This window comes from Prionailurus viverrinus, chromosome E2, assembly GCF_022837055.1.
Source record: "Prionailurus viverrinus isolate Anna chromosome E2, UM_Priviv_1.0, whole genome shotgun sequence".
In the NCBI taxonomy this organism is placed as follows: Eukaryota; Metazoa; Chordata; class Mammalia; order Carnivora; family Felidae; genus Prionailurus; species Prionailurus viverrinus.
This window is the reverse complement of record NC_062575.1, coordinates 42909249-42922670: the sequence shown is the minus strand read 5'-3', so window position 1 is coordinate 42922670 and position 13422 is coordinate 42909249. Positions and strand designations below refer to the sequence as shown.

Sequence of the window (13422 nt, the reverse complement as noted above, 5' to 3'; positions counted from 1 at the left end):
TTTGCGGAGCCTGAAGCAGCTGTTTCTGTTTACATGTTGTTTATTGAGGAGGTGTTTTTGCAAAATAAGTTGGTTTTTTTTGTTTTTTGTTTTTTTTGTTTTGTCCTGAAAAAAAAGAGAGAGAGAGAGAGAGAGAGAGAGAGATCTGACTCCTTTGAGTCCTGTGCTGAGAGAGCCCTGGAGATATTGGCTGGGCTCCCTGTCAGTGCTGCCCTGCTCGCTTTCCTGGAAACGTCTATGAATAAAACTGGGTTGGTGGGCGGTGTGCTTGTCTTAGGCGAGTCCCTGGTGGGCATGACCCGGTGGGGCTTGTGTGGTGCTGGCTGAGGAAGGTGCCCCAGCAGGCTCTGGAGGGGGCCTATGGCTCTGCCACTTGAACCAGGCACTTCCTTTCTCCCTTGTGGGGTCCAGAGCCAGCCTTGACCCAAAGGGACACCGGGGTTGGGAAACACCTTGTGCGCCCCTCCCCGGGACCCGCAATGCCAGCTCTAGGCTCAACCGCCGAGGTCAGTCCGGGTGTTTCTGCTGGAACTGCCTTTCCCTCAGCCCCATAAATCTCTGTGGAGTGACTGCCAGGACTTCAGAGCCCATGGCCTCACCCTGATTTACAGGGGAAACTGAGAGCCTGCGGCAGGATGGGATGGATTTAGCCACTGTCAGTTGGTGCTCGGCCACTGTCACCTGAGAAAGCATCCAGCAGCATCTCCCAGGGGCCTCAAGGCCTGCAAGAGACCATGGGTTTCCTCTACCTTGTGCCCACATTCCCAGCCCTGCCCTCATGCCCAGGAGATTAACCCCTCAGCCAGAGGGCAAAGGGCATCTGCCTGGCCGGGCCTGTACTGACACCACAGGCATGAGGCTGGGGCCAGCAGCCTCCTAGCCTGCTCCTCTAGGGATGGCTGGGAGGATGGGGAGGGCTGAGCACTGACAGAGGGCCCCGCCATGGACTAGGTCTGTGGCACCCATAACCCTGCTCAGTCCAGCACAGCTCTGGCACCCTAGAGGGTAAATGAAGCAAGAAGCCACAGAGAACACTCCAGAGAGCCCTGCCCTAACTCTCCTGCTTCTTCAGAAATAGATTCCCAGAATGGAGAAAGAGGTAGAGTGAGACCCCAGGGTGCCTGCAGAGGGGCTCCTCACTCCACCCCGCTCCTCGCTCAAACCCCCACAGCCCTGGCCCGCTGTGTCCACCAGGGCTGGGGGTGCCGATGCAGCAGGCTAGCTGGGCCTCTGGGTGGCTTCTCTGCAACAAAGAAGGACGCGGAGGCAGGGTAGAAACGACTGTGTATTCCCTGGTTACAAAGCGGGGCTGTGGCGGTCACCAGCATGTCCAGCAGGTCAGCAGACCAGCAGGGCCTCATCGTCACTGGCCTCCAACGTTGGGGAGCAGGGTGGTGGGGGACTCCTGCAGACACCCAATGGCTCTGGTGGGTGGGGGCCCAGGGTGCTACTGGCAGTGGGAGCCAGGGGGTGAGGGTCCTGGGCCGAGCAGGGCTCCCGAGGCGCTTCGGCAGGGGCCAGGCTGTCCACCAAAGAGTCCCTGCAGGCCTTTCTGTCCTTGTCCCCCAGCCTGCACTCTGGGTCCCGCAGGCCCGAGGGGGGCGGCACAGCAGATCCCGCCTCTGATGCATGGCCTGGGACACTGGGGGGCCCATCCCCAGCCACTACAGGACTGCCTGTGTCCGTGAGGGGTGCTGGGGGATCTGGGGTGGTCCCCGGTGCAGGCTGGAGGAGCCCGTCCCCCAGCACCGTCTGTGAGGTGCGCGCAGCGGTCAGCAGTGGGATCTGTCCCCGCGGTGCCCGCGGCCGGTGAAAGAGCCGGTTCCAGAGGCGGCCGAGGCGGCGGCGGGAGGGCCCTCGGCGGGAGGCGTGCCTGCGCATCTGTCTCCGCATGGCTGTGCGAAGGTTCTGTAGCACCGAGGCCTGGAGGGTGGGGCGGTGGCTGAGAGGGCAGAGGTCAGCACGACCCCAAGAGACCAACTCGTTCTCCCCAACGTGGCCGTGGTGGCCCCCCACATCACCCTGCCCCGGCCTCACCTTCCGCCTCCCTCGACCCCTGGGCCATGCACTGTCCGACCTGGCCCCTAAGTCTCCCGGTCTGGGCGTTCTCTGAGGTCCAAGCAGGAGCCCCGCCCGGGGCGGGATCTCACCCTCTGGCGCTCACCTGGGACGCACTGTAGACGGGAAAGTCCTCCACGGGCGGAATGAGGCCCTGCGCGATGAGCTGCCCATAGGACGGGGGTGCCTCCCGCCGCACAAACTCAGCCTCCAGGCGCGTCATCTGGGTCTCGAAGGCCCTGAAAGTCGCGGGCAGGAAGGCAGCATGGCGGGGCTGGCCAGGACCACACTCTCCCTCCGACACACACGGGGCCCCCAGCCCTCCACTCTGACCTCCCAGGACGCACAGGAGAAGTCCACCAGCCGGAGGCCTGAGACTGGGGATGCAGCCCTCGCGGCGGAGCGCGGCGCAGGGAGCCCCGCCCCTTCCCACTGCGGCGGCGCGGCCCCGCCCACCTGTACTCCTGCGTGCGCAGCGAGTAGAGCTTGAAGGCGCAGCCCAGGGCGATGACCAGCAGCAGGCCGCACACCAGGCTGCCGATGAGGGCGGCGGTGATGACCTTCCGCGGCACCGCCGCCAGACAGCCGTGCTCGTCGCTGCCGTCCTGGCAGTCCTCCTGGCCGTCACAGCGCCACGTCTCGAAGATGCACAGGTTGGTGCCGCAGTGGAAGGTGCCGGGCTGGCAGGAGAAGCAGTTCTTCTCGTCGGCGCCGTCGGGGCAGCTCTTCTGGTTGTTGCAGCGGTCGGCGGGCGCGTAGCACAGGCCGCTGCCGCCCTCGCAGGGGTACTGGTCGGGCGGGCAGGCGGGGCAGCCCTGCTCGTCGCGGCCGCTGGCACAGTGCCACCAGCCGTCGCAGCGCTGCGGCTCCGAGAAGCAGCCCTGCTCGCCCGCGTCCCCCGCGGCCCCCTCGCTGCTGCTCCCACACGGCTGCTCCCACGGGAGGCAGTAGCCCTTCACCTGATAGGTGGCGTTGAAGCCGTGGCCGGCGCTGCGGGCGCGGGCGTGGTAGGCCACGGTGAGGCGGCCCTGGGCGGCCTCCAGGCTCACGGGCCGGTGGTTGCTGCGGTAGGACAGCGTCTGCAGCAGGCGGTCCCCGCGCTCGCCCAGGCCCTCGTACACCTGCACGTAGTCGTCGTAGCCCAGCCGCAGCTCCAGCTGCAGCAGCACGCGCCGCGGGTCCTGCGTGTCCACCAGCCACGTGCAGTGAAGGTCCGAGGGCCCACGGGCTGCGCCAAACAGGTCCGGGGAGGCGAAGGAGCCGTAGAAGCTGCCCAGCCGCCGGCCACACGCCAGGTCGGGGCAGCCGGCCTCGTCGGAGCCGTCCCCGCAGTCCTGGGTGCCATCGCAGCGCCGCTCGGCGGGCAGGCAGCGCGTGGAGCGCGCCCCGCTGCAGGGGAAGGTGCCCCCCGGGCACAGGCTGCCGGGTGGCTCAGAGGCAGGCGCCGAGCAGTTGCCCTCGTCAGAGCCGTCGCCACACTCGTCCACAGTGTTGCATTGCCACGGCCCGGGCAGGCACTTGCCGTTATCACAGCGGAACTCGTCTGCCTGGCAGGACGCCTGGCCCAGCTTCCCTGTGGGGTGAAGAGCATGGGGGAAGGGGGCAGTCAGGGGAGAGCAGAGCCTCCCTCCAGCATGGGACCGGGCGCCAGGAGCAGGTAGGGTGGTTCCCCTGTCCCGGGGTGGCAGGGCCTCTCCATGGCCACCCGAGGTGCAGAGACCCCTCAAATGCCAGAGTGGGCTCATCCCTGACTTGACCGAAGGGTGAGGGGTGAGCCACTCACTCTAGCCAAGTCTATGAAGTGGGGTCAGGGAGCTCGAGGGGCTGACCGGTCCCAGTCCCCCGACTGACTGGGCTGCTGGGGAAGACCCTGCAGGGAGTGGGCCAAGAGAGGGTACTGCCTGGGCCCTTGGAGCCCTCGGGCTCTGTGATGCCCTGCCCCACCGTGCCACCAGCATCACCTCGGATGTACGAGAGACGGAAGCCCTGGGCTTGGCCAGAGCTGGAGGCGTCAGAGTGGAAGAAGATCCAGACGTGGTCCCGGGCAGAGATGAAGGCAGGCGGGATGGCAGAGCCACAGAGCCGGAAGGCCTCCTGGCGGGGCGGGGCTGCTGGGCCCAGCATGAGCCAGTCCAGGGAGCACTGGTGGGACTCCTCCACGTCAAAGTTGCGGAAACTGCCGGGGCAGAGAGGAAGGAGGACCGTGGGTGTGGGCAGGCAGGCAGGGAGCCCACAGACCTGAGCTTACGGCAAGGGTGGCCAGCCACACTGGTCCCTCTACTCCTTCATGCTGGGCCTCTTAGTGGGACCCCAGCCACCATCCAGGGGCCTGAGGGCAGCTGCATGAAGAATCAGAACAACCGTGGACATCCCCATTGAGGCTCTGGGAGGGCCTCACCTTTCTGCCCTCCATCAGCACACACAGTGCCCACCCCAAAGCCAAAGTGGAGGGGGAGCCAGTTCCTTCCCCTGACACTGTCTCTTCAAGGGCAAGACCCAAGAGTCCAGATCCCTCCCACACTGGGTCTGCTGGGACAGACCTAGCACAAACTCACAGGCTTATCCAGTGAGGGGGCACACGCACACAGGGCTGGCCTAGCCTACATCTGGGTGACAGCTTGTCTCCTGGGGAGAAACGCTGGAGCTGGCCTCCCACCCAGGCTATAGGGCAAGCAGGCCACAGGGCCAGGGAGTACCCTAGAAGTGGCCAGTAAGGGTGGAGTCTTTGAAGAAAGAGTGCCTGAGAGCCACGGCCCTGCGGCCACAGGGAAACTGGCAGGACCACCAGGAGAGACCCCCATCGTGCGCATCACATCCCTGTGCTTTGGAGCTAGGGAGTACCCGGGCCTGCTGGGCTTTGGCATGTAGGAGAGTGACACCCCAGCCAGACACCCCATGGCCACCCCAGGCCAGGGGTTTCAGCCTCAGTTCCACTGTCTAGCCACCTCATCCCAGCACCCTCTGCACATCCCTGCAGCTACAGCACCGGGCTCCTGCCTGGCTCCCTCTCCTGCCGAGACTGCCCCCAGACCCCGGGGGAAAAACCCTGCTCTAGGCTCCATGCCAGCCTGGCCTCAAGCCACCTGCAGGACACTTCGGCCACCTCAGGGACAGCTGGACCATGCCAACCAGTCCCCAGGGCTTTTCTCCCTGGCCAGGCTGAGGTGATTGACAGCCCCCACTCCTCATGAGAGAGGCTCTCGCAGAAGTCCAGCAGGAGAGGCAGCCAGCTGCAGGGACCCACAGAGCCCGGGGCACGCTCACATGCTCACACGTGCCCACACACATGAACTTACACACATATCTGCTCACAGCTGCCCTCTGTACCTGTTCATACATGTGCTCACTCACATGCACACATTCACATGTGCTCTCATACATGCCCTCTACGCCTGTTCATACATGCACTCACGTGCATGTACCGTCACACACCCACACACTCTTTCACATACACACTCAGCCTGTGTAAGGCCCACGGAGTCTCCCTCTGATGCCCTAGGTCCCCTTACCTGATGGTGATCATATCCCCACGGTCACCCTGGATGTACCAGCTGCAGTTGGTGCCCGGCGGGTAGTTGAGGGGCCAGGCTGGGCTGTAGATGACACCCCGCCGTTCCGTGTGCTGTTCCAGCTTTCCGCTGCAGGCAGCTGTCGGGAGAAGAGGCTGAGAAGTGCTGGCCTCCCGTTTGGGTGGGAGGTGAGGTGGGAGGCCCACTTGATCCCCCCCATGGCTTGAGCACAGGCCTGCCCCAGGGTGGGATCAAGTCAGATGAGGGTAGCCATGGCCAGGGCAAGGCCAACCTCAAGACTTCATTGGAATTCCGTGTGGAGGGCCAAGGACGCACAAGGACTCGGGGCAGCCTCAGCTCCCAACCCTGCCCCGTGCACCAGAGTGTCGGTCTCATTCCCCACTCCCGGCAGGGCTGCGAATGAACCCACCGGCAGTCCCCTTGGCACCTCCAGGGTGCAGCCTGCGTGGACAGTCCTGCTGTGGTTCCCTGCCTGCCCTCCCTGGTGTAGGTATAAATACAGGCCTCAGCCCTGGGAAGGGAGGGGCTTTGCTCACCCAGCACATATTTACTGAGTAGCTACTAAGTGCCCGGCACAAGTACTAGGTGTGCTGAGTAAGACAGTCAAAAGCCCTGCCCCATGGAGGCTGCCGGGAGAGCAGACATGCTGATCTCTGGGTGGAGTAAAGATCATAACACAGGCCTGCAGGGAGGCCAGTGTCCAGATGTGGCTGGAAACACAGGCTGAGTCTGCTCACACCTTGTATGGCACTGGGGTTTTATCCTGAGCGTAAGTGGGGAGCCACTGGAGGTAGGTGTCATAACCAGACAAGGAGACAGGCTCAGAGAGGATAAGTGACCTTCCCGTGGCCACACAGCAGTAGGTGGCAGAGTCAGACTCGACCCTGGTCCCCTGGTAGGATCGGCCTCTCACTGCCATTCGCGAACCCATGCACCAGGGACAAGTGCGGGTTATCATTCCAGCCAGTATGATGAAGCAGAGTCACCACACCCAGCCCTGCCAGCCTCACTTCACCCTCTTCATTATCCATGCCTCTGCTCCCAGCTGAGCCCGCCTAGCCTGAAGACTGCAGAGCTGACCCCGGTGTCAGGCAAGGTCCCTGCACTTGGCCACACCCACCCCTCCCAGCCCCTGCAGCCCTCCACCACACCACCTCATCTGATCCTCACAAAAACCTGTGGCAAAGGCAGGGCCCATTATACAGATGGAGAAACTGAGGTCAGTAACACCACCTCCTCACTCTTCCCACTGCCTGGCACCTTCCACTGTCGCCCTAGAAACCAGGGTCTCTCTGCTGGCTCTTAACAAGACTCTTTGGGACCCCAAACTGCACGCCTGCAGAAAGGAGAGTGGAAGCCTCCAGCCGCCTCCCGTGCTCATAGGACTGTGACCTGGAGGTCCAGGTCATCTGGTACTCTGACTAACAGGGAAGTGGAAACCCCCACAGACAGCTCACAAAAGCCTCAAAGGACTAGAAGAGAAACACCACACTTAACCCTAAAACACGACTGGGCACCCTTGGGCTGCCATCAGAGCCCCAATAGTCCCTGGTCACCAAGGCACCAGCCAGGCCTCTCTGCTTGGCACTCACCTGTGGCCCGGAAGGCCAGCCTTCCTGACCCTCAGATTTCTCACCTATTAAGCAGGAGCATTATTGCACCTGCTTAATAGGTAGATTAATAGGTAGAGCACCCAGGAGGGGAAGGACAAGGGCCCCTTCCCTCTGACAGATGAGGCCCCCCCCCACCGAGACCCTGGGTGCTGACCAGGGGGCCTGGGAGGTGTGAGGCTATGAAACCAGAAGAAGCTTCTCCTCCTGGATGGTGCTGGACAAGAGATTCACAGGCAGGGAGAGCCTAGTATGGCTGGCTCAAATCTCTAAAGCACATGATTAACGAGAAGTCAGGAGACTGTCAGCCAGGGTGGGAACCACCCTTTGTTGCCTTGACCCTCAGCACCTGGGACAGGGCCTGGAGCAAAGCAGGGCCTAGTCTGTACCTACCCTGGCCAGGAGGCCTTCCTCAGGGACAAAACACTCAGGCCAGGGTCCTCACCCACAGTGGTTGCAGAAAGCCAGGCCCGTGCATCTTCTACAGGCATCACCTGCCTCAGCCAGAATCTTCCTCTACACCTACGTCTATCCTCCTTTCCAGAGGCAGGCAGCCTATCCCTGGAACCACCAGTCAAGTCAGGAGCAGATGACTAGACAGCAGCCAGCCCAGCCCTACCTCTCAACAAAGCCCCTGACAGCATGTCCCCCACACAGCCTTACCCCTGAGCACTCCCCAAGGCTGCCCAGAAATTCCCACCTAGGCGGCAGCGAAAGCACTCAGTTTGCTCTTCTCCAAAGTGGGGGCACAGAGTTCATGTCCTCTGCAGCCATCAGCCTGGCCCACTCACAGTGACCGTGGAGCAAGAGAGAGGGAGCTGCGAGCTCTGGTCAGGGCCTCCTGACTGGACGCTGCTTGGCCATGAGCCTGGAGGCTGCCACCAGCTCAGACAACCAACTCCAGGCCTCTGCATGACGGCAGCCTCACTCCCACCCCAACAAGCCACCCCGGGACCCGGGCACAGGTGGGGGAAAGGCCTCACAAATCCAGTTCCAGGGCCCACATTGCCAGGCACTCCATTCCACCCTAGGCCTCACCTTGTCCATCAGTAAAATGGAGCCCATGGGTGCTGCTTGTCTCAGAGGTAGTCGGGAAATTCTAGGAAAGTGGCAGCCTCTAGGCAGATATTCATGTGATGGGGTGAGTGGGGGTACGCCCTGCGTGGGAGAGGATCCCACAGAGTGTGTGATGATGGGCAGGTAGTGACAGGTGCTAGGAGGACCGTACGTTTGCAGGATAGAGGGTGTGCGGTGTCGGGGCAGAGAAGCCTGTCTGAGCTTTAAATGGAGGTGACCCATGTTCACTCCGGCAGAAGACCGCTCGGCCCTCAGGCCCGGGTGGCCCTGCTCAGGGGGGCAAGGGATGAATGAGCACTTTCAGACCAGCGAGCGTCCTTCTTTCCCGGTCCAAAGAGTCATGAAATGCTCTTGAGGAAGCATGAGCAAGGCCCGATAGAGCACAATTTGCGGATCTGGTTTCCAGAGGCAATCAATACTCCAGACAACCTGCCTGCTCTAACTGCACAGCAGAGAGCTGGGGGCCCCACCCCGGTGCTCGGGGAAGCTGCCAGGGGAGTGGAAGGCAGCCCGGACACGCTGTCCAGGTCAGGGAGCTGGCGCCACGGCAGCCACACGGCCTAGCCCAGAGTCCGGGGTGCGGGAGGTGACGACCTGCGGCAGGACAGGGGCTGAGAGGCCAACACCCGTGAGGTTTCCAGGCAGTCCAGCTGGGCCCTCAGGGGTGTCTGGGTGGTCACCTCAGGCAGCCAGAAGCTGCTCTCCAATGCTCTTAGCAATGCTAGCGGGACAGAGCTAGACTCCAGGAGAGCTAGGGCCCCAGACTGCCACCTGTGGCCACCTAGGCCGCCACGCAGTCAGGCTCCCAGGGCGCCATGCATAGGCGCCTTGATGCAAACCGCGGCCCCTGAAACTGGGGAATGAGGGCCTGCTGAGAACAATGTGGACCCTGGCTAAAAACAACCAAATGTGCAGACCTGGATGGCTGTCTTTGTCTCCCTGGCACTACGAGGGAACCTTGTCCCTATAGCAACACTGTTCTAAACCTGGGGCACGGGCATGTGGCAGATGTGTTTGAGGTCACATGCCCACCCCCCATAGCAGCAGAAGGCCTCACCTGGGGCTCACAATCTGTAAGACCCGGCCCCCCTCCCCCCCTCCCTCCCACTCTCTACCATGGTCATAGACCCCTGACCCCGGCAGGGCCAGTCAGCCTCCTCTGGAAAATTGGGATGGGGAGACTGGGCAGTTAGCGGTGAGGGCCAGGACACCAGGCAGCACTGGGGCTGGCTCGGTGCTGAGTAAGGCAGGGCCCCGGGCCAGCTGTGTCAGCAGAGGAGGCCAGACAGCAGGGAGCAGGAGATGATGTGCAGGGGGAACCAGGAGGGATCCTGAGGAGCCACATCTGAGAGATGGGCCTCTGAAAGCAGCCTCTGTGGGCCCTGGGCCTCCCCATCCCAGTGACCCTGGCCAGCAGAGATCCCTCTCCCTGAGCCAGCCTCAGTGGCTTTCTGCTACGAGGCACTGAGCAGAACGAGAAATCCCAGGTGCCTCCAAACCACTATGCAGCCCTGCAGACAGCAAATGAGTCACCGACCCCCCACGTTGGAGACCACACATTCTCCCCAGCTCCCTAAGGCCCTCCTCAGATGCCCCCCTGGTGGCCCCAGGGCCCTGAGGGCCTGGGCTTCCCCGCAGCAGCCCCCTCAGCAAAGAGCAAACACCCTGATGGCCTCAGTCTCCCCTCCTGCTCCTGACAGTCTTTGCTGGCCCTGGCATTGGGCCAGAGCACAAAGATGGCCTGTGGATGGCTGGACCCACTCGGACAGGAGGAGGCAGGGAGGAGGAGTTCTGACCGTGTGTCTTAGGTTCGGTAGGTCTACTTGGCAACCACCAATCCCAGGGCCAAAACATCAGCCAAAGTGTTCATCTCTCTCCTGCACACCAGCTGGCCTGAAGCTGGTCTTGCCCAGACAGACCAGCTGAACCCAGGCTGAGCCACCTACTTTTCTAACTCACAACCAAGTCAGTATTTTCCCTGCTCTGGGTGATCCTGGCACCAGGTACCCGGCAACTGGACCCCACCCCTGTAGCCTCAAGCCTGCCAGAGTCATTCAAACTAGCCCATTCTGAGCTGTTTCCCCTTCCCTGCCTTGACTTCCCCCCTCTCAAGACACATAGGTAACAAATTTGTCAATGGCATTGGCCTCTCTGTGCCATCACCCATTCATACCTTTATAAATTCAATCCCAGGCATAATTGTAAAACAGGCAAGCATCTCATGGTGCCTTGTGGCCTCAGGGAACCCCACAGTCTACAGGAAACACAATCTGTCGATTCTACTGGACCTGTGACAGTTTGCTAGTGGCATTAAGCCACCATGTGTCATTGCCATGCTGAGCACCTTGCCTCATTTGCCCATTGACCCTAATAAGCAGGCTCTGAGGTAGATCCTGTTATCGCATCCATTTTAAAAAGAGAAACTGAGACTCAAGGAGGTGTAAGCTTGCCCAGGGCCAAACGGCTCCTTTGTGATGCAGAAAAAAGGCCCAAGGACTGAAGCTGAAAGAGGCCAGCTGACCTCAGGGGTGGACAGGCCCTGAAGGCCTGTCCTCAGAGGTCACTAAACCAGAAGGACAGGGAGGAAGGGAAGAAAGAGAGAAGCATCTTACTCACCTAAGGCAGGGACTGCGCTGCTGAGCCGCCCAGTGAGGACGATGTTCACTGTGGGAAATACAGGGAGGAGTCAGTAGGGGGCAGTGGCTCTTGGGGACCCAGACACCTGCACTGAGCCAACAGCAGCCCTTGATGGGCACAGGACAACACGGCCAAACCCCTGGCTGGTTCTCTTCATCTCGCAGGGCAAGGCCCAGAGTGCTGCTGCCACAGAGACTTCCACTCCCACCCGGTCCTGCCGGATGGGCAGAGGGGAGGACCACAGAGGGTCTCAGGACCCACCCCCCACTCCCACAGCCAAAGAGAGTGGGGTGCAAGGTTGGCTGCACTCTGGCTGCTCCCCAGGCCTGGGAATTCTAACTGCTGTAGGATGGGGTGTATTTCTGTCTCCCCTGTCCAGCTTGGGAATTCATGCCTGGACCACCCTGGTTCAGCCTGGATAAGGGCTCTGCCTGCAAGGGGGCCCCTACCACTTGGAAGGGCTTCCTCACTCTGAGGGGCCTTGCCAGCCACGGGGTCTACCAGAAGTCAGGGCAGGAAGAAGCAGTTCTGATTACCACATTTTATAGGGATGCACAGTTAGCAGGAATTACGGTCCACTCACTGTGCCATGCTGACCTTGAGAAGAGAGGCAAAGAAATCTGCCACCTACCCCCTCAAGTATCCACCTGCATGGCCTTTGTCCTTTGCTTTCACCTACTGCTTTCCTGCAAGGGGGTTATAGGACCAAGAGGGGAATATGGGCAAACTCAGCTTCCCGGGGTTCAGGATGCCCCCTTCCCCCAACATCAAGGATGCCAAGGGAGGCAGAGAGCATCTCTGCCCAGGTCAGCCCCCAACTGGTGAGGAAGCAGGGGCAGATAGATGCCCCCTCTGAAAACACCCAGGCTCTGCTAGGCAGAGCCCATGCCACATCTGGGCAGGGAGGGCCCCCTGGGGGAAGCCCAGCACCCAGCAGCTCAGAGTCCAGAGAGCACATGGTACTAACAGACTGGGGAGTGGGCACTTTGGAGGGGTGGGGTCCCAGCCCTTAGCCATTCACACAGCTGAGGCAAGGGGCCTTCCAGAAGACTCAGAGCTCCCTGATTATTGAAGGGCAGAGGAGGGTGCAGCTGAACGCTGACAGGTTTCTTTTTTACTATGTCATTTCAGTAGCTTCAGCAAACCTACAGGGCTTACAGAATCTTCACTAGTGACACCATAGGGTGTCCCCTGATGACCCCAAGCTCAGATAATGGCCTCCCTCCTCCTCATGGTAAATAAAGGAGCCATGTGGGTTGAGGATTTAACTCCTTTCTTTCCCTCTCCCCCACACAGGGCGGTGGAAAGGTGGACAGAAAAACTCCCGGACAGGGCAGGAGTCCCTCCCTGCCCCCCTCAGGTGCCAGGCCTGGACAGGTCCCCGGGTCCTCCCCAGACACACCACTCGGGGCTGAACAGGCCTGCCCCGCTGGGTCTAAGAGACACAAAGGGAAGACAGGAGTCACTCTCCCAGCTGCCTCCCGCCGGCATCCTCAACGCGGCTCCCGCTAGCACCCGCCCCCGCCCCAAGTCCCGGCAGGAAACAGTTCCTTCTTCTGGGGACTACCGGCCGCAGACCCGCCCGCCTCGCCTTTGTCCGCAGCTCCGGAGGCCCCAGCCCCGGCAGGCCGGGCGGAAAGCCGCTGCCTGCCAACCCCGGCCGCCCGCACCACCCGGGCGCCCCGCGCCCCGGGATCCGCGCGCTGTTCCGAGCCGGGCGGGAGCCGGGGTTCGGCTGCCAGAGTCGCCCCCCACCCAGGCCTGACACCCCAGCAGGCCGGGGATCCAGGGGGCCGTCTGCTCGCGCAGGGCGCGTCCGGGAAGCCCCGGCCGGAGCCCGGGGAGCGGCGGGGCCGGGGTCGCCCAGGGCGCGGCGCGGAGCTGCGAGGCGGGGGCGCGGACCCACCCGGCCTGCGCGGCCCACTCACCCAGGCAGACGACGGCGAGCTGTGCCCGGGCGCCCGGCGCCCCCTCCGGCCCCGCGGTCGCCCGCTTCTCCATGCCGGGGCCGGCCGCCCGCGGGCGCCGCCTCCTGCCCCCCCGGCTGCGGCTCCGGCTCCGGCTCCGGCTCGGGCTCCCGCGGCTGCTGCCGGCCGGGTGCGGGCGGCGGCTCCGGCTCCGGCAGCGTCTTTGTGAGGCGGCGGTGCAGGCCCGCAGCGCGCGCGGGGCCACATCGGCCGCGGCGTCACGGGCCCCGCGGGGGCTCAGCGGCGGCCGCCAGGGAGGACCCCCGCCCGCCGCTGCCCCCGCGCCCCCGGCGCCGCGCCGCCGCCGGCCTGTGCCCGGGGGCCCCCGGCGCGCCCATGCCCCGCGGCGCGCAGCCCACCCGGCCCCGGCGCCCCCGGCCCACGCGGCCGGGTGCCGTCGCTGATGCGTCCGTGGGTCTGTGGGTCCTCGCGGCCGGCCCCTCGCCCGCTCCGAGCCCGGAGGCCGCGCCGCGCCAGCCACGTGACGCGCCCGCCGAGCCGCAGTGGCGCTGGCCGGGCGGGGGAGGCGGCGGGGCGGGCCGG

General features: G+C 63.1%; 1 protein-coding gene across 1 annotated transcript; it reads right to left on the bottom strand.

Moving 5' to 3' along the window:
- Positions 1 to 22: 22 nt before the first annotated feature.
- Positions 23 to 13104, bottom strand: LRP3 (LDL receptor related protein 3). Its single transcript, XM_047836684.1, has 7 exons — positions 12841 to 13104; positions 10892 to 10939; positions 5568 to 5706; positions 4020 to 4234; positions 2515 to 3631; positions 2165 to 2297; positions 23 to 1923 (listed from the first exon to the last, which is right to left on the bottom strand). The coding sequence occupies exons 1-7, from the start codon at positions 12911 to 12913 to the stop codon at positions 1339 to 1341; spliced, it is 2310 nt and encodes a 769-aa protein (XP_047692640.1). The 5' UTR covers positions 12914 to 13104; the 3' UTR covers positions 23 to 1338.
- Between the last annotated feature and the right edge of the window lie 318 nt (positions 13105 to 13422).

Excerpts from the sequence above, each read along its gene's own strand:
- LRP3 (XM_047836684.1), bottom strand. The coding sequence starts at position 12,913 with ATGGAGAAGCGGGCGACCGCGGGGCCGGAGGGGGCGCCGGGCGCCCGG. Across the intron at positions 10,940-12,840 it reads GCTCGCCGTCGTCTGCCTGG|TGAACATCGTCCTCACTGGG; the intron begins GTGAGTGGGCCG and ends TATTTCCCACAG. Across the intron at positions 5,707-10,891 it reads CAGCGCAGTCCCTGCCTTAG|CTGCCTGCAGCGGAAAGCTG; the intron begins GTGAGTAAGATG and ends TTCTCCCGACAG.